Source organism: Trypanosoma melophagium (assembly GCF_022059095.1).
Source record: "Trypanosoma melophagium isolate St. Kilda chromosome Unknown ctg2segment0, whole genome shotgun sequence".
In the NCBI taxonomy this organism is placed as follows: Eukaryota; Euglenozoa; class Kinetoplastea; order Trypanosomatida; family Trypanosomatidae; genus Trypanosoma; species Trypanosoma melophagium.
The window spans coordinates 526,547-547,094 of NW_027125149.1; the positions used below are offsets into that span (position 1 = coordinate 526,547).

At 38.8% G+C, this 20,548-nt stretch overlaps 7 protein-coding genes across 7 annotated transcripts; all 7 read right to left on the minus strand.

Moving 5' to 3' along the window:
- Positions 1-106: 106 nt before the first annotated feature.
- On the minus strand, positions 107-997 carry LSM04_001313 (uncharacterized protein; the record flags this gene model as incomplete). The annotated part of the gene is made up of 1 exon (XM_067336226.1): positions 107-997. One exon carries the CDS (start codon positions 995-997, stop codon positions 107-109), a length of 891 nt encoding a protein of 296 aa, XP_067192354.1.
- A 328-nt stretch (positions 998-1,325) lies between these two features.
- On the minus strand, positions 1,326-2,138 carry LSM04_007950 (uncharacterized protein; the record flags this gene model as incomplete). Its single annotated transcript, XM_067336228.1, has 1 exon — positions 1,326-2,138. One exon carries the CDS (start codon positions 2,136-2,138, stop codon positions 1,326-1,328), a length of 813 nt encoding a protein of 270 aa, XP_067192719.1.
- Positions 2,139-2,484: 346 nt separating this feature from the next.
- On the minus strand, positions 2,485-4,002 carry LSM04_006849 (SAM-dependent methyltransferase RsmB/NOP2-type; the record flags this gene model as incomplete). Its single annotated transcript, XM_067336229.1, has 1 exon — positions 2,485-4,002. One exon carries the CDS (start codon positions 4,000-4,002, stop codon positions 2,485-2,487), a length of 1,518 nt encoding a protein of 505 aa, XP_067192661.1.
- Positions 4,003-4,204: 202 nt separating this feature from the next.
- On the minus strand, positions 4,205-6,271 carry LSM04_005492 (uncharacterized protein; the record flags this gene model as incomplete). The annotated part of the gene is made up of 1 exon (XM_067336230.1): positions 4,205-6,271. The coding sequence occupies one exon, from the start codon at positions 6,269-6,271 to the stop codon at positions 4,205-4,207; it is 2,067 nt and encodes a 688-aa protein (XP_067192575.1).
- Positions 6,272-7,882: 1,611 nt separating this feature from the next.
- On the minus strand, positions 7,883-9,811 carry LSM04_006788 (Protein kinase domain; the record flags this gene model as incomplete). Its single annotated transcript, XM_067336231.1, has 1 exon — positions 7,883-9,811. The coding sequence occupies one exon, from the start codon at positions 9,809-9,811 to the stop codon at positions 7,883-7,885; it is 1,929 nt and encodes a 642-aa protein (XP_067192654.1).
- A 2,084-nt stretch (positions 9,812-11,895) lies between these two features.
- Positions 11,896-14,448, minus strand: LSM04_008025 (N-acetylglucosaminyl transferase component; the record flags this gene model as incomplete). The annotated part of the gene is made up of 1 exon (XM_067336232.1): positions 11,896-14,448. One exon carries the CDS (start codon positions 14,446-14,448, stop codon positions 11,896-11,898), a length of 2,553 nt encoding a protein of 850 aa, XP_067192728.1.
- Positions 14,449-15,489: 1,041 nt separating this feature from the next.
- LSM04_000505 (uncharacterized protein) lies at positions 15,490-18,363 on the minus strand (the record flags this gene model as incomplete). The annotated part of the gene is made up of 1 exon (XM_067336233.1): positions 15,490-18,363. The coding sequence occupies one exon, from the start codon at positions 18,361-18,363 to the stop codon at positions 15,490-15,492; it is 2,874 nt and encodes a 957-aa protein (XP_067192305.1).
- Positions 18,364-20,548: the final 2,185 nt, after the last annotated feature.

A 20,548-nucleotide genomic window follows, 5' to 3' on the forward strand; every position in this document is an offset into this window, starting at 1 on the left:
ATAATAATAATAATAATAAAATATATAAAAGAAAAAAATACAGGTAAAATAGGGAAAATAGATAACTATTCATTCTCCATTTAGCCGCCTCTTATTTGAACACCATTTACACCACTACACTGAGTACCACAGCGAGATGTGGTGAAAGTTCGCGTCCCACCTCACACACACGCTGTATACGTGTATTATGCTGTTGTTCATTACTCTTCCATGCAGATACCGCAAATGCCTTATTGCGTTTCAATAAAAAACAAAAAGGTAAAAGTCTACACATCTCTGTTCCATTTGTAGCAAGAAGAATCTCACTTACTACCGTATCAAGTACTAAAGAGGAAAAATTCTGAAAAAGGGAAACACCTTCTTGCAAAAGATACACAGATCGTTGTAATTCCTCTGCAATGTCCCAATCAGAAGCATCAAGAATTTTAGGTACTTCTGAATTACTGTCTCTTACTAATAGTAGTGCTTTGCACAGATTTAAAATCCACCTAGCAGCAGCATGTGGTATTAATTGATGTGTTGTAACAAGTTGAATAACGGTGTAGGAGAGCAAACCCAGTGGTACAGCAGACTTAGGACCTTCAAACCATTTTGCCACCGTATGTGCACACGCATGCCAGTCTTTAATGGGAATAAGTTTAGAGTGTAAAATTAACTGTAGAAGCGTATTATACGTACCATTGGATGATAGATAATCATATTCCAAAGGAATATTTCCCTCATAACTTTGTACGGCTCTGTAACGACGAACAGCTTCTAACTCCCACTCATTTAGTGTGATAATGGAATCTTGTGCACATCCATTCTCTCCCCTGTTACTGCTTTTATTATTATTATTATTATTATTGTGGCTTTCTGTTCTTTCCTGGTGCTCTCCTTCTTTTTTTTTGTACTGGCGCACCCTCCGCTCTGAGACTCTGTGGTTCGTGGTACTTGCAGTAGAACTCTGCTGTTGTTTCTCTGGGAGTAATTGGTTCCAACAGGCTGAGCTGTTCATGAATTCTGCAAATAACAGAGAGTTGTTTTTTTTCTCTTTTTTTATTTTTTATTTTATTATTTTTTGGGGGTGGAGGGTGTTATTATGCCTCAACACATAAGAAAATAAATATGAAGAACAAAAACAAAAACATCCAATGTCACTAGGGAGGAATTTAAAACAAAACAAACAAACACAATAAAACAAAATAAGAATAAAATAACGACAAAAGGAAAAAAAAAAGGAAATAAACCGACATCACATCAAAGAAAAAAAAAGCGCATTCGACCAGGTTGAGATTACTCACGCTTATTTCAAACACACAAACACACAAACAATAAGAGAGATATCACCCAGCCAATACAATTGTGACATCAATAGGGGATAATGGGCAGAGTGAAAGTGATTCCTTCGCTACAGACACGCTACGAAGTGCTGTTGTTGTTGTTGTGGCTGCTGCTGTTGCCTCCCCACTCATATGCACGAATAGATTTAGTGGTTCTGTTTCTCCATCATCATGCCGCATTGCGGCCACTGAAATGAGGCTTCGCCAACACTCTGGACATGGAAATACAGCACCTTTTACAGATGAAAATAATACTGGGGATGATGAAGCACAAGCCGTTGCAGGAGTTGCAGTATTACTATCATTTTCTTCAAGATGTTTAGTAATATTTTTATGATTCGTTGAGTCGATACTTCTGCAAGGTGAAGAATTCTGCTGTAATGTTGTAGCATATAGGTAAACATCAGTAATAGCGGAATAACAATGTCCACTAGCTGCTGCTACACCAAGTGCATTTTGTTCCGCACAACCCTTAAGGATCCCTCTTAGCGTCCTTCCTGAATTAAATCGTCTATGTAGTGCATGATTTACTCCAGTCGCACAGAACATAACCTCTGTGCCATCTGCTGGAGATGCTCCGGTGGTATTACTGTTCCTCTGCTGACCAACAACCGAGCACGCCACGAGTGTATTACAATCATCCCCTTCTCTTCCTCCTCGTTCTACCAACAACGCCAGATGTCGGATATGGCGTTGGTGGTGTGCCTGCAGTGAGGAGAGATACCGCATCTGAAGGCTGTTACGAGCGGAGGCTGGCAAGACCCTTTGCAACGGCGGTGTGAGCATTTGGGGGGCAGTCTTGAGACCCAAGCACATTCACCCTCCACCTATTGTTTTTTTTTTTCTTTTGGTATTTCTTATGTATACGTCTCTTCTCTTTTTTTCACCTTGTCCCACCGCTCTCCACCTACACATGCTTTTTTTTTTTGTTGAATAGAGAAAAAGAAAGAAAGAGAAGGCACAAAAAGGAGGATGTGGAATGATATACACACATAATAACACTGTGAGGGAAGGAGTTTTACACAAAGGAAGGACACACAAACATACTGCCTCTTTTAGAGTAATATGTATATGTGCTTCATGCGCTTCTGTTTCTTTCTCTTCTTTCATTTGTTTTGTATTACTTTACACACACACAGACAGAGAAATTTGGTATTCTCTTTTACTCGCTGCCCGAAGGTTGCAACGGTTTCTTCCATATTTTGGAGATAAACTGAAAGCTAGTTGCGAAGGTCTGGGGCCAGAATCGCACACCAATAATATTATTACTACCACTATTACCAGGGCTATTGTCTGTTGCCTTTCCTGCTGCAATAATCCCGTACGGATCTCCAGCCGTTTCTAGTTGTTGCCGTAGAAAAGTGGCCTGTTCTTCTGTCAGATTCACAATTGGAGATACTAAATCTTGAGGTGCTGTTTCATGCACATATTCAAAAGGATGACACAATACAGCTTCTCCTCCATAATATTGTTTAATTTCATCACTCGCATTAACAAGACGTATCATTTCCCGTACAACAAACTCATTTTGTTGATATGAAAAAGAACATGTACAATATACCATGGTACCACCAGGTTTAAGTTGTGTATAACCATTTTTAATAAGTTCCAATTGCAGTGAAACTAACGGAGGGAGACCTCCTCCAATAGAGATGTTGGAATTAGCATTTCCCTGTAATGCCAAATTTAACCGTTTCATACGATATAGATTATCAATCCCAGATTTACCCTTTGGTGCCTCTCCCTCCGCCTTATAGGGTGTTTTACTTGCGTCATTGAGACACATATGTGCCAGTGACCCATCATGTGAACACTCTGCATCTACGAGAACCCGATCAAATCCAGCATAACCCCCTCCACCTCTTCCTTCTTTCGTATTTCCCATTTTCTCTACCCGTCTACGTGCCTCATCACTTGCAAAGGCAAGCATCACTTTTATTTCTTCTTCTTCCTTCTCTCCCTTCTCACGCTGCCGCTTTGACCACCGCTGCAGTTCTCGCTCCTCCCCGGCAGTCATTCCATTTTGCCGGCGGCGACCGGAGTCGCCCTGCGCGGCCCGCACGGCGTCGGCGGCGGTGAGGCGGCGGCCATCGGCGGCAAGAAGAAGAACGTTCGCGGCCTCCCGCCGGCGGAGCAGCGAGCGGGCGATGGTGAGGCGGGCGGCCCCCCCGTCCGATCCGACCGCCGCCCCTCCCGCCCCGACGGCCGCCGCGAGGAGCCCCAACTTCGCCCCGGGCGCACAGCAGGCGTCCCACACAACTTCACCCCGCAGCGGCCGCAGCGCCACCACCGCCGCCGCCGAGGCCGCGTCCATTGAGAGCAAAGAGAGACGCGGGGAGGCCGGCGCGGGGACACCGACGGAAGTGCAGCGGGGGAGAGAAAAGAAGTGCGGCCGCGGCAGCCACGGGACAGGATGCACACTTCCAGCACAGAGGCCAAGCAACTCGGTCAGCTCAGCAGTCACGCAATTCACATCGCTGCTGATCGTCATGGTGGTGGGCGGGATACTCCCACACGCGTCATGTGGAAGTACACAGACATAGCGTGGCATGGTACTCACAAACTCGGCCAAATCGTGAAATAGTTGAGGGGGGAGGTGGTTGGCGCGGCAGTAATGAATAAATTCCTCCGTGAAGGTATCAGGGTAATCCCGCAACAGGACAACATCATCGGCAGCCATATGTCTCACACACCCCACCACTTCCAATACCTCTTTTTAGTACGCAATACAAGAAAAAGAATAATAATAATAATAAGGGATAAATAGTTAGGTAATAAAACAAAGAGCAAAAGTAAATAAAGATAAAAAAAAGAAGGTTTATCAGAGTTTTTTTTTGTGAATACGCATGTCATGCAAAGCAAGCCATACAGAGTATAAATTTTTATGATGGGACAAACAGAGGTCTTACCTCCTGATGCATCTTCTGAGGATGCTGTATCTTTTTTCTCAAAGATAGCTCACTTTCAATTTTTCCGCCGGCTATTGGTTGTTGTTTTTCTGATGGGGCCTTAATGGCCACTTCATCTGGATAATGAACTGGAGTTATGGATGAGATTTGCCTAAACTCATTCCATCTTTCCACTACCTGCAACTGCACAGGACTAGGTGAAACAACATGAATACTAGCATCGGGATTCAGTGATTTAAGCATCACTGCTACGGCAAGTACACGTTCGGGAGACGTCATGCGATCTGAATACTGCAATATTGATTTATTATTTTTACTGCTTTCAACTAAAGACTCTTCAGATTTCGAATCAGAACTAGACAATATTAGATTTTTCTCCATTGATCCTACCTCTGATTTTTCTATCTTGATTTCATTAAAAGAAGGTAGGACGTTGTTTCTACGAATTAGCAACGGACCAGTAGATCCTCCTTTCAATCCTTCAATGGTTTCTTCCTCCTCCTGCTGCTGTTGTGCGGCTTTACGCAGTAAATTTACAGAATCTGCTGTGATGGGTCCATCCACAATGTATGTATGAGCATTCAATTGGTGAACTAGCGGCAAAACACGAAGTGGTGCTCTTTCCGTTACTAATTCTTGAAGACGCTTTAGTACAGTCTTAGTGTAACGTCCCTTTGCCGTACCAGCCATTTCAGGTAGACGACGAACAAGTATTCGAATAGAAGAAAAAGGAATCAATACTGAATCATAATGAAAAAGAAGAGATTCTAAAAGTGGACTAAGGAGAACATTATGATCTACTACAGCTACACGACCTTGTACAATCCAACGTTGAGAGCTTAAACCAAAACTTCCAAGTCCACGTGTTGCAGAAGCAACTATATTTCCAAGTTTCGACTCAAATGCAGTAAAAAACATTAAGGCTTCTTGAGGACGATTATGTGCAAGCAATGAATCAATAATAGCAAGACTTAAAGAGAGTGAAGAATTTACTGGATTTCCTGGGTCTTGAGTAAAACGTCTGTATTCCTTTTCAGCGAAACGAACTGCCTCATGATCGAGTTGTAATTGCATTAAATTTGATAAAACCACACGATACATAGCATCCGTTACAGGCATACCAAGAGAATGTGCTTCTGCTATACATTGTACAGCATGAGAAACATCGCTTGTATTTAAAGACACAAGTGTAGCAATTGTATCTTTGCTTGGTTGAACATTCTTTTCTTTCATAGTTTGAAACAATTGTACACCTTTTTTCCAGTTTGCACCTCCCATTGAAGCCATAGTGGCATTAAAAAATCCAGCCGTCATATCAACTTTCCCTTCTATGGATTGAAGTATAGAAAGAGACATTTCCCATCGATTAGGTAAACGCGATTGTTGTATACAACGTAAAAGTTCAAGATATACGGCACTATTAGGTGATGCACCTGCACGTACTGCTTTAGAAAAAGTTGTAAGGGCCTCTTCACAAGCTGATGCTCTGCGACAAGCATTCATAACAGTATGTAGTGCATAAGGATCAAGATTCATCTTATCTTCTATCATCGCATTATAATGCTGTACAGAATCTTTCCAACGTCCTGCGGCTCGATAAGCAGCTAAGAGTGCACCATGTAATTTCTCATTCGCCTTCTTCTCATGACAAGCACGTGTCCAATAGCGAAGGGCAGTTTCCCAGTCTTTATTATCATTTGCATGGGCCATTAAAATACAGTAATGTGAGGACGTTAACGAGAGATGTGCCTCATCCGCCACCTGCACAACAACTTCCGAACGATCTAGTCGATTTACCGCACGGAGTTTCCGCAGTAATTCTGATAACGTTTCCTTATTAAGTTCCCGCACTCCAACCGCACGACGTGTGGCCGATCGAAGTTCTGACATTGGGACGCCTAATAACAGTCCAACAACGCCTGGTTTGGCTTTACTTGTGGTGTGAAGGGCATTCTTCCGTTTTCCATACAGCAGTCGTCCCATGTTTGGGCCCTTCTCACGGGTAGGGGCCTCAAGCCAGAGGGCACAGCGCTGAATCATCTCCGTTAGTTTATCTTTCTTTTTTCTTTTTTAGATAATTCCTTTTTTTATGGCTTTTGGGATGTTTTTTTTTTAAAAATAAATTAGTTATGTGACTCTCTCTCTCTCTCGGGGTTCGTGGCTTGCAAGCTTTTTTGAACTCCAAAAAGGAAACAAATAACTCTTCTTCCACACCACCAAAGAGAACGACTCCTGTCGTTTTTTTCTTATTTTTTTTTTGTGTTTTGCCCCGTTCATTCAAAAAGAGAACACAAAAGGAGAAGAAATAGAAAAGAAAAGAGATATAAGTATATGAGTGTATCTACAGCTGTTGTAACTGTGATAACTTAATCCAAATAGAAATCAAGAGAAAACTAAAAAGAAATTATTTAACTGCATCTTATCGCTCTCTTATTTTTTGTTTTGTTTTTGTGTGTGTGCGTGTATTTATCTTTGGAATTAAAATACTAACAACAACAATAATTAGAACCGTTATCATCATAAAATTTTTTTCCCCTCAGTTCTGTTTCCAACATCTTTCATTCCTTACACCTCTCCCTCAAACCACCTCTTTACTCTCCTTTTCTCAAACAGACATACATATGCAAATGTAGAAGGACGCACAAATAGAAATAAAAAGGAAAACACCAAAGAGATAGAGAATGTATGTTTTTCTTTTTTTCTTGTCCATATTTCCGCGTATAACTGTGTGCAGTCGAGTTAAAGAAAAGTGGAAAAACAAATATCATTATTATAGTTGTGGAGGGAAGCGATGTAAGAAAAAAATAAGGAAAACATATGGAAAAACATGAACAAAGGAAAAAAAAGGCGAACAAAGAAATAAGACTTAGAAGAGTAAAACAAAAAAATTCCTTGCTAATCGACGTATTCACTTTACTATTTCCTCAAGCAATCTTGATGGTAGTGAAGATGAACTGCACAACTGCTGTCACACACCACTTACCATCGCCTTTTTCCTTGCATCTTTTTTTTCTCTTTCGTTCTTTTTGGACCTGTGTATATTGAGTTGGTGAATGAATGCGTATATATCAACATCTCAAAAGACATTTAGAGCCGGGGCTAGTATATATATATATATATATATATACAGACAAGAAAAAGTAATAGTATATAGCGCCTAATGCCATTTGAATAAACATCTGCCTATCAGTCGTTACCACACCCTTGTAAGTTGCCTCCTGTAAAAGAATTGAGTTGCATTCAAACTGTGTTGGATCACCATTATAGTGGTGCCTGATAGGATGTAGAAAAGGCATTTAGGAAATACGTGGAAAAAGCAGGAATTACCGCAAATATTAGAAAAACATACACACTTACACACACATACCAAAAAAAAAAAAAAACATTCTTACTTTTTAGCTTACGCCAGTGTGATTTCCTTGTGCCTTACACTTTTCTCACCACCTTAATACTTACTAAGAAAAAAAGAATCACTGATCACTTCAGACTACCTTTTCAAGTTTTTTTTTAGGTTCTTATTTTACTTTTTTTTTTCGTTTTTTTTTTCTTTTCTCCCCCGTTTAGTTTTTCTTATTCTTCTGAAATGGGATTGCCTTTTCTCTCCTTTCTCCCTCTCTTTCTCTCTGGCTATCAACATTACAACCTCCAATTTCAACCCATGCGCTGCACAAGGATCGCTGAAAGTCGCAGTACAACATCTAGCGCCAGCAAGGATCCATGCACCACGCTAAAATCCACCAAATACCCTGTATGATGACTCTCGTGAATACGAAAAAGATAGAGCGCCAACACCACCCGAGGCGGGGGTGTTGTATTGGAGTCCCCGCTATTCCCATCGGCCAAATCGAACGGCTCCAGGGAGAGCGGCGTGGGGGGTTTTGTCGGGGGCGCCCCAATTTTTGCCCACGTGTCGGGGGTGGTGCGTACGAGGAGGCGAAATGGGGCCAACACCTTCCACTCCATCGCCAGTGAACTGAGAGTGGAATAGATCACGCTGAGAGAGGTGGCGGCGTTGAAGTCACTCATTAAACCAATGCGCCAGCCAACGTTATTGCGAACAATAAAGTTTTCTTCTTCTTGTGTATATACCATATGAGATTTGGCCACAGATCCAACACGGTGACGATCATTATAACTTGAACCAATAGCAGCTCCAGATCCATGACGCATACTTCCGCCAGTAACAGAAGGATGACATAAACTACTATTACTCCCAATATGGCTGGATCCAAAGGGATTAGATGCATCTGTAACAGATTCTGGTCGCCTTGTAATACTAAAAGCACCAACTGAAACAGGTGTATGTAAAGATGCAGCAAATGTTTTTGTTTCTTGTACAGAAGCTGGAATAAAATTACCACCATTATAAGCACGTTTATTAGAAGTCGCATCACCAACATCTAATAAAACTTCCATAGCAGGACTCTGTGTTAATAAGAGACCAAGATTAAGTTCACGCTCTGTTGCCCTAGATACATGCGTCGTTACACGATCTGAGTTACTAAGCATATCATCATCTACTCCTAGAGATTCTGCATCTGCTATTATTTGTTTTCGTCTCTCTGCGTCTAGTAAAATACTATACGCCACAAATCCAGGTCCTCTACCTCGTTCAATTTCACTACGTATATCTCGATCTCGCATTCCAAGAATTCTGGCCGCACGACTCACAACAGTAGGTGAAATTCGTTTATCTTGAACTAAAAATATGGCTTCATTATATGAAAGACGTGTGGGAAGATTGGTATTAAACCACACATTATCACGTATTTGAGGTATTGTAAGACGCAAAAGAGGATCAACAACTAATATCCTTTCAATTAATTCACGTGCACCAGGAGGAACACTAGATGGTATATGATAACGTCCCTTTTTAATGTTATTAAATAACATAGGGACACTCTCTTCATCAAATGGCAAACATCCACAAAGAAGAGCATATAGAATAACACCACAAGACCATACATCGACTTCAGGACCAAAATAAAGTTTTCCTGAAATAACTTCAGGTGCGGCATAGTTTGGCGATCCACATGATGTCGCTAAAAATTCTCCATCTTTCATAATAGTAGATAAACCAAAGTCAATAAGTTTAACTTGCAAACCCGGACCAAGCAAAATATTCTCTGGCTTTAAATCACGATGAACCACGAGAAAATGGTGACAATACTCCAGCGCACAAACAATCTGCTGCAATACATAACGTCCAACATCTTCACGTAGTTTACCTTTCTTTACAATGTATTCATATAGCTCACCCCCATCAACGTACTCCATAATGAGATAGATATCGGTGGGTGTGGATATAACGTCGTAAAGCCTACAAATGTTGGGATGAGAAAATAATTTCAATATCTTTACTTCACGAAATATTCTCTTATCCATATTCGCATTCTTTAATTTAACACGGTTAAGAATCTTAATAGCTACCGTTTCGCCAGTTGGGAGATGAATGCCCTTCTTCACTTTACCAAAACTTCCTTTACCAATAGTTTCACCCACAAGGTAGTTATCAATGGTTTGATGGTAACTGGAAGAATCGCGTGAGTGAGCATCAGAGTCCCATTTCGTTTCAGGCATGAGTAGCCACTTAAACTCAATATTTTTTTGTTTGGTTAAATATTTTTTTAATCACCACTCTGCCTTTTTTTTTCTACTTCTTCTTCCTCAGATGCCTTTTCTTCTTCTTCTTTTTTCTTCTTTTTATTCTTGCAACTTGTCCTCTTTCTTCAAACTGCCACTATTTTCTTTTATTATTCTGTTTTGTTGGCCTTTTGGTTGGGTTTCGATGTGCAAAATCACGATATAATCAGATTGTCGCTTTATTAAGAAGAAGATAATAGGGAAAGGAAGAACGTGTTTGCACAAGTGGTACTGCAAGTCAAACTGAGAAACAACGTTTGCCGATAAGGCCAGTACATCAACACATTATTAACGGGGAAATACTAAAAATATTTCTCGCTTTCTGTGGCTTGTACTTTAGCTCTCGGGGTTTGGAAAAAACGTTCCCACACCCTTCCACGCCAAAGACACTCAATAAAACTTAATGGTAAACAAAACAAAAGAGAATCTCGATGGCATGTACACTTTCCAACTTATCAAGTGTGGCCAACATAACTTAATGGTAAATTTAAAATTAGAGACACCCTCACGTGAAAAAAAGAAAAATAAAGAGAAAATGAAGGTGCTCAGAGTTAAATAAAAACTTCTTTGCGGGATCTTCGCTGCTCTTATGTTATCGTAAACCTGCGGGAAGGTTTATAACTTGCAGGGTCCCAGATGTGATCGAGCGAATAAATGATTTAAAATAAAACCGTATTGCAAAAAAAAAAAGAAGAAAAAATGTTTTTTAAAATTAGAAAAAATCCGCTTTGGTTGTGGGTGGGTGGGCTTTTCAAAACTCTCTTTCGAGTTCTGAGCGCGTCGAAACCCTCATTGGGAGGAGCTGGAGGTTTGCAGCCCAAGTCATTGCATGAACACAAAAAAGGTGAAGAAAAGAAGAAACAAGAAACATTCAAAAAGCATTCACGCAATACAAAATAATCAAATTCATATACAAACGACTCTCTCCGTAACTCCCTGTGTGTTTCTATTTAAACGTTTATTCGACCACTGTACAGTCCACTCTCTTTTTCTTCGAGAAGTTTCTTATACGACACGCTTGTGCTCTTCACACGCTTTAAGCACGGCTAATGTAAGTAATACAAGACATACCTCTTTTTTTTTCTCCTTCTTCTTTTTAAAGTTGTTTTCCTTACTCCTCAACTTCTTGTATCCACGTGTATCGTTTATTGTATGTTACTCCGTCTTTCTCTTTTATTTTTTCCTTGCGACTTTTTGCAGACACATTCTCCGTTTTTACACAGTCAGAGCTATAGGAGCGTGTGCGAAGACACACACACACACCCACACCACAGGAAAAGCCTCCTTTGATCCTTCCTATTTCTTTTCCCACCTTATATTGTTTCCTCTGGCCGTCTTCTATCCAACTCAAGCTTTTCTTCTCTTAATTGTTGTTTTTTATTCTTGCATCTTGGTCTCTTTTTTTTTTTAATTGTGTTGCAGGTTGGTCACTTCTCGTGAAGGTATATGGCCTTCTCTCTCTCCCCCTCTCTGTATATATATCTGCAATGTGTAAGTGCATGTAGTGTCACAAGCACGCTGCTCTTCGAGTTACAGCTGCTACTAACCTTCTCGCGCAGAGGTGACGGTCGTGTTTTGCAGACATTCGCTTACTACTGTCCTCAGCTCTTGTTCTTGTTTGAGTTTTGGTATACATATAGATAAATAAATAAATAAATAAATAAATAAATAAATAAATATATATATATATATATATACGTGTATATGTTAAATGACTTTCTATATGTATTTACCTCCTTGAATTCAGAAACAAGAAAATAAGAAGAAAAGGGCCACATAGTCCAAGTCTTAAATAATAACAAAAAACCCAGCTCAATGCACTTGCATGCATAGAAAGCAAGCAAGCAACTAACACACCTCTTTCTCTCTCTCCCTCTCTATACATACACAAGTGTATGTGTATCAGTTTCTCTTTTCCTCTTATCCCCTCTATTTCTTTTTATTCTTGTATATTTCCTGACGTTACAAAATCAGTTTTATACCTCAAACGAAACCACGAAACAAAGAAAGAAACAAGGAAACTATGGGTTCGGTGAAAGTGGCGTTATTATCACTATGTCTCTTACAACAGAATCATCCCCCGCCATTGACGTCGCCACAGTCGCCGCAGCTACTGTGGGTGTTATGGTTGTTGTTGCTGGTATTGCCGTTGTTGTGCTTTTGCCTAATGTTGTTGTTGTTGTTGGGTGTGTGAACATCTTTACGTTTGCCTGGACGCAGTCCCTGCGTAGGTGTGGGATGAGCTCCTCCACCGGTGGTGTCACCCCCGCGTCCTCCGTATTGCAGAACACCGTGAGCAAGGACCGTGGCCGCAGTTTGGTGAAGATGTGCAGGACGAGCAAAAAGTCCATTATCATGAGCCGCAGCGGGAGGGGCTTGGCGAGGACCGTCACTTCGACCGTTGTGGAGGCCCGCTGCGGGGCGGGGCCGGCGGCGTTGCCGTGGGGTCGGACGCGGGTGACTTTCGGGGTGGTGAGGGCGACCCCCCCGTTCCCGCTGTTCCCTCCGCTCCTGCTTCCATGGCGCTGGGCCGCCCAGCAGAGGAGGGGGAAGAGGGGGAGGTAGAGGGTGAGGTGGGCGGCGGCGGTGAGGGCGGCCTGGGTGGCGAGGACGGCCCCGCGGACGAGCGCAAAGTAGACGTGGTACGTGGCGAGGGTGGGGAAGAGAAAGACAGTGACGGTGAAGAGCAGCGTGCCCATCAGCATTTGGTCCACCTCAAAGTCATAGGCGTCAGTCCGGCGGCGGAGGGGGTTGTACTTCTTGCCGCGGAACTGCAGGTAGAGGCTGTGCATCGTCGACACCATCGCCCGATACGGGACAGCGATGGCGTGCGAGAGCAGGACAAGGTGGAGGGAAACTACAACACAGACATCTGAGAGGAGGGCAAAGGCACAGCTGGCACCACAGAGGGAAATGTAAACAAGAAGTTTGTATACAATCGCAACCCAGCTAAAATTTACCACAAAATCCCAACTCTTCTGAAGCATCAATTTGGCAAAAAAACATAAGGTCATGTTAAGATCTTCATTCATTTTAAGACCAGCAGGCCATCCTTCAAACCAATCCATATATCCCATATGAACATCATATAGAAAAACTCTACAAAAATCACCAGATTTCGTTACTAATGCATTTCCACCAACAGCCAATAATAGACTAAATACGGTTCCAAGTACTCCATCCACTACAACACGAGACAAAAAGTTTATAAGACAAAATCGAAGGAATGCAGGATCTTCATGTTGCATATGAGGTAAAACAGGATGAAGTCCACAAACATTTGTACGTCCTTGTAAGAGGGCAAGCCAATGAATAGTTTCACGTAAGCGAAACTCTAACAAGGCAGCAGTATATGAAATTTTTCCAAGCCATGTTAATATGGGTAAAAAAAACAATAATACTGTTACTAACATACCTATAAATGTTTGTAAATGTTGTTCCCATGAAACCCACGCACCTGAAGTATTTTTTTTCAGAGTTTGTTCATTTTCTTTATTACCACCTTTCATTTCCCTAAGCTCAAAAGATTCACGCAATAATTGAGCAGAGTTATTAGCACTCAAAAGAAGAGCAAGTTCAGCATAATCTGCACTTGTAGGAAAGTTTAACCTTGGAGGTAGTCCACTAACTGGAGGAGGAGGTGGTGGTTCATTATAAAGGGGATCACCAGCAAAACTTTGTTGATCCCCTTTATCTCTCTCTCTACGTGTAATACTACTACTACTACCATTATTATTATTATTATTATTATTATTATTATTATTATTATTGTTATTATTAGTTGGAGTAGTATTAGCTACATCATCCATAGAGGTATTACTATCCAAGATCTCTTCTTTCATACGCTTTAATGTACTATGTGCCGCACAATTTTCATCAATTTCGCAGGACATTTTTGGACATGGTCCTGCCAAAGGAATCATATGTGGAGGCAACAATACACCTTCCAATGTGGAATGGGATCCTAAAATACAGAGAGGTTCTCTTCCTTGCAAGAGTGCATCTATACCACTACAACCAAAACGTGCTGTAGCACTAAACACTATTGGAGAGATAGAGTAACGCATTTTTGGATCTGTACGTATAACGTGCAGGTGACATGGTTGTATACGATATCCACAGCACCATACTTGATCAAGTACAGGTCCTCTGTTAAGTTCTAGCCAAATATCACTTAATTGTCGTTCAGTGCGCACCCGCCTATCGGCACTTTCTCTAACACTATCTTCCACAACAAGAGATGATCTGGATAAAGCCAACACACGCCCAAGAACAAGCAGTGAGGCGGCAGAAGGAAGACATCGTTGTTGTTGTTGTTGTTTTGCCCCGCCATGTGCAATATAATCACGACTACAGCTGCCATTCAAACTGCTATTCATAGCCTCAGCATGCTTCTTCATTTCCTTTAGTGTCTGCAGTGCATCATCAATAGACGGACTACGAACAACCATAACGACCACTACCACCAATCCACGTGGGTTCCAACCAATCAACCAGCCGTCCTTGTCACTCGCCGTATCTTCTTTCTTCAAGAAGGGCCACACAAGTGTGCAAACATCAGGGACAGTGGACATCACCACCGTTCTCTCTAGGCAGCCTACAAACTATTTATTTCTTCTATTTTTCAAATATTATTGTTTCAGATGCTATCGTGTAGTTGTTTTGTGGTTCTTGATCCTTTTTTTTTTGCCCTCTTCGTAGCTATATAAATATGGAGAGAGAGACAGAGAAAGGAGAAGGAGACTGAAAAAGAGACATTTTAATGATGTGTATTTTGTTTCCCTTTCCCTATGAGCATAAACTCATCTGTAGAGAGAATGAATGACATTTGGTATGAAGGGAGATAAAGGAATCTAAAAACAAATATCGTCACTGAGAGATGAAATGAAGTCTAAGGGGGAAAACGCCTTCAGTTCACATGAACTCTCAATATGAAGTAAAATAGCAAAAGTAAAAAAAAAAAAAACGATAAACGAAACAAAGAAAGGGGTGGGGAAATGCTAGTGAGATAAATTACAAACAAATATATCTATATCTGCAATGATAATATGTCCTTTAGCTTAAACTCTTTTCCTTATTACCCTTTTTCCGTTTTCTCACTCCCCTCTTCATTGAACATCACCAAACACAATCTCCTTTACAAAGGGTTCATAATGTACTTGCCCTCCTTGATCGGCCTCTACTAGAAACTCTTCTTGCTCTACTGCAGAGAAATCAGTGCCAGACATTTCGTGTCAGACACGATTCGTATTTTCTTACTTTTGTCCTAAAGAAAAGAAGAAAAAAAATAAGAAAGAAAAAAGAAAAAACGAAGAAAAAGGAAATGAGAGAGAGAAATTGTGAAAAGAGAAAAAGGGCAAACTAAGAGCTGCAATAATGACACATTAAACGAAACCAAAATACGAATAAAAAAAGAAATACTAACAGCAAACAGAAACAACAATATATCACAAGTGAAGATAAAATAGATTTTCGTCGCGAAATACATAAAGAGATTGAGATAGAATGCATCACCTTTGACATGCATTTGTTTTTTTTTACTCTTTTTTTTTTTTTGCTGCCAACACCCCCGCACAGCATCTTACTTCTCCCCATTTCTTTCTGTTTCTATCTCACTAAGCATTTTCCTCTTCATTACCATCATCATTATTATCATCAGCAGCATTATCGTGAGAACTGTCATTCTTCTCTTCCTCTTTCTTCTTCTTAAGAAGAGACCATTCCTCTTCCGCAGCATTGATTCCCTCCTGCAGTACCAACATATCTCGCTGCAGTTCCGCCAAAAGCTTCTTATCCTTCTTCAGTTCCGCCTCCAGTTCTGGAATTTCCCTTTCATGTGTAGCCGATATATTTAATCGCTTCTGTAGATGCTGCAGTTCCTTCTCCACTTCGCAAAGTTCAATCGCCGCCGTTTGCGGGTTTTGTTGTCTACACCAATCCAGATCCTCCTGCAGTTCCTCACGTTTCTTCTCTGCCACACTACACTGTTTTGCTAATTCGATTCCATGTTGAGTGGATTGAGACTGAAGGGCGGCGGCGAGTTCATCCACGGAGGGTAATTCCTGCAGAACAAATGGAGTTTTTCCAAGAGGCAAGTGGGCTTCGTCTAGTTCCTTACAAGCATCAAAAAACGTACAATCATCATCATTTTCGTTTTCATTATTATTATCATTATAAATAATATTATTACTATCATTAGTAGAAGATTTTGTTGGAAAAGGTACACCAACTTTTCCAAGGAGAAGACGATCAGCTGCTACTGATAATCGCAGAAGAAACGCTATTTCTCTACATAGTTGCTTTTCATCTTTAAAAATATTATTAAGACCATGCATCTGTGTATTGAATAATTGAACAAGTCTCTTGGTTTGTTCCGTAAAAACACTAAGAATGGGTTTCTGTAAATCCACCTCTTCTCCTTTCTCTTCATTTTCTTCATGATAATTATAACCTTCTTCCTCTTCCACTTCTTCACCTTCACCTTCTACATCATTATCATCATTTCTCTCCCGAAGTGTTATTAAAGGTTTACTACTAGAAAATACCTGTAGTTTCTCAGCTAATAGCTTTAGTGCTGGACTACTAGGAGGTGCGAAATACTTAATCAATGAAGCATCTTTTATCTGTTGTTGAAGTCTAGTATTTTCTCTAATACATGTTACCATGGAACTATGCTGAATGTTTACTTTCGTCTCATACTCGACAAACTCCTTCTGCTGCTCAGCTGTCGAAGAACATGCTGTAGAGCCTCGCAGTACCGTATCAATTATCTTTTCCGTTATAATTTTTAACTGTTTCGCAAGTACGGCACAACAGTGCTGGAGAAGATATGATCGTCCTTCATCCGTTGTATTAGTATTACTAGTATTATTACTATCACTATTATTATTATTATTATTATTATTATTATTATTATTATTATTATTATTATTATTATTATTATTATTATTATTATTATTATTATTATTATTCGTTTCAGCAACTGTGATAGAATGTACTGTACCTCCTTCCATCTTATTATCTAACAGTGGAAATGGCAATAAGGGTGAGGATGTCAATTTCTCTCTAAGCAGTTTTCGCAAATATAACACTTCACGACTGAGGTGTTCTTTCAATTCCTGCAATTGTTGATATCGTTGTAATACATTATGTAGTACTGCAGGTGTAACTGGTCGCAGTTGTACACCAGCACATGTCGCTAATAATGCGGCAACGGCAACTTCTGTACGATGTAAGTGTTTCTGCAGTTGTGTGTGATGATAAAACGCCTGCTGCTCTGCATTTGTTGGTTGTATACATGCCAAATGTGTGTGCAGTTGCTGCTCCGCCGTGAGAAGTGCACGTTCAATGCCCCAGACTGCATATGTAGACCACTTTGTATGTAATTCATTTAACTGTGAAGTGAGAGTATTATGTACATCACATAAGGCGTTTAGTTTATGACGTAATGGTTGTAGGATTTGAATAAGCATAGTTACAAGATGTGCGAATTTGGGATCTAACTGTGGTAATAGTTCCTCCAACGCTGCATGCATTTCTTTAAACATTTCTTCTTCTTCTTCTTCATCTTCATTATTATTGGGAGTAGATGGAGAAGGCAATACTACATTTTCTTTTTCTTCTTCTAATAATACTGGTACTGTAGGTATCCAATTCTCATAGTCGGATATAGTTCTATTATGATGTTCTCTCTCTTTTACACTGGTTTGAATAGTTTCCATATACTGCAGAGAATATACCTGCATCGCCAGCCGTTCCAACTCTGTAGCACTATCATACACTTCCATCAATGTAACGAGATCCGAAGGATCATCATTATCAACATTATTATTTATTAATTGAGATTCTGTTTCTTTGTGTGAACTTACATTTCCAGCACTACCAGCAGCAATGGTTGAAACTTCTCTTAATGATGTCTTTTTATCACGTTTCCGTTCTAACTTCATAACCGCATTTCGAAGACGATCTTCACAGAGGCGAAGGATTTTATTCTTTTCTTCTGCGAGTTTCATGTGAAATCGATGCGTGTAAGTGGATTGTTTTTGTGTGGCTTCTAATTCAGCTAAACGGGAGAGATGTACATTATAGGATTCATCATCTTCTTCAACTATATCCATATCATCATCATCTTCATTCGTATCAACAGAGTAACCAATACACGGCACTGTTGTTGAGATGATGGGATTTGTTAAATTAGATTCGGCGGTATTATACTCCCGACGGGCTGTTTTTAACTGTGGTTCATCATCCACAGCGGTATTATTATTATTATTATTATTATTATTATTATTATTATTATTATTATGAGTACTTCTTGGATTCTTCTTTTTCCTATCACTATTACCATCATCATCTTTGTTATTATTATTACTATTATCACTACTATCATCATTGTTATTATTGTTGTCAATATCCGAATGATGTGTTGGTGAATTCTCCGCCTCCATCTCCTCTGCGAAGGGATTATCGTCGAACTGTGATGAGAACATATTGTTATTATTTCTTCTTATTTATTTATTATTATTATTATTATTATTATTATTATTATTATTATTATTATTATTATTATTATCTATTGTTTGTTTGCTTGTATAAGAGATATAGAAAGAATCTTGTTTTTACCTTTTTTGTTTCTGTCCTTGTGGAAGTCTCTACGGGCCCTCTTTTCAGTTGGAACCCTCTTCTTTTCGCACTATTGCATTCTCCCAATGTAAAGTACATACAATAATAATAATGATAATAATAATAATAATAATAATAATAATAATAATAATAATATTATTATTATTATTAATAATAGAGATAACGGAGAAAAGAGAAGAGAAAAGTAATGATTTGTATTAAGTTCGAGAGAATCTTAACAAACACTCATACAAAGAAGTACAGACACTTCTGCCCAACTCCTCTAAGGAGCAAGAAAAGAACTAAATTGAATTGAAATAGAATAGGGGGAAATGAAAAGACACAAGTATCCAGAGAAATAAAAAAGAAAAAGAAAAAAAGAAAGTTAGTAGATAATTAAAAAAAAAGAAGAAAGTGAGAGATCACCCATAAAGGAAGAAACATATAATACGATGAAAAAACAAAAAGAAAGATGAGAAACAAACGCACGCACACCTCTATACATACCTCTATACATCTGGATGATTAGATTAAGGTATATATATATATATATATATATATACATATATATATATATATATATATATAAGTACGCTTGTGTTTGTTTGTACCATTTTGTTTTTTGTTTTTGTGCCAGAAGCCCACAACACACATGAATGAGAAAAAAGAAATGAGAAAAACAAAAACAAAAATATAAATTCAAACAACTGCACAGAAAAGTGCATGAAAAATTAATGAAGAAATAATGCAGGAATACATCCTTCCTACTATTTCTTTAATCAGAGATTCAAAATAATAAAAAAAAAGAACACATTCTGCTTTATATTTCCATTTCCGTTTTCTCATTCCTTTCCTCTTTTACTTTTTTTTGTTAAAATAACTTTAACGAAAAAATTTCCATTATTTTCTTTTTTTTTTCTTTTACGTATTGTAACGCTTTACAGCATTTTGTCCTTTTTTCTTTACAACACAGAAACACAGTATACGAATATTCGTATAAATACATAAATATGTATATATACATATTTCCAAATTTTCTTTTCTTGGTTCTATTGTTTACCTTGTTTGCCATTCCTTCAGAAATTATTATTTCAGTTTCCATACATTTATCTATCTATCTATCTATATACCTATATACATATACATATACATATACATATATATATATATATATATATAACCTGAACACCTGAAATATACAAAAAACGAGAATGCAAACACACCAAGTAAAATTATCTTAGTTCCTACATTAACTGTAAACAAAATGATGTGGTATTATCAATAATAATAAGTTTTTCTTTTTTTTTTTTTTTGAAGTGCAAATCGATTTTTTTTCCTTATAAAACATTATCCATTCGTTTTACAAAAATAATCTTTTTTTTTTAGTCGTTAGTTTGCCTTTCCAATTTGAAATAACTCATTTTTAGACCCAATAGATGGAGAGATGTTAACATTGGGAGTTCACAAAAAAGAAAATATAAACAACGAAGAAAGAGAATGTGAAATTGTTCATCGCGGAATCGTTATAAAAAACAGAGAGAACTCAGTGATCCAGGTCTTTTACACACTTATTATTACAACCATATATATAAATATATATATATATATATATATATATATATATTTATATATATATTTATTTATATACTTGTTCATACCTATTTCTCTTCATCCCCTCTGGTGTACGTAGAAAATATATCAATATCAATATAAATAGATATATGTACGTACATTTTATAATTACATTTCCAATGCATCAAAGATGCCAAAATGTTAACAAACGAAAAGACAATATCAAGAAGAATAATAAGTATTGAACCAAAAAACAATACTCTTTTCAACAGTCATTTCTTCTTTTTTTCTTCTTCTTCTTCTTTTGAGTTTAAACCATCCAACTTTTTCTTTAGTGTTCTCTACACTTTTTTCTTTTCTTTTTCATTCCATCTCCCTGAGAGCACTCAGAAAGAGAAGAGGACATAAAGAAAAAACCCAACGGAATGGAAAGCATAAAAAAAAAAAGAAAATAAAGAAGAAAAAAGACGTTAACAAGAC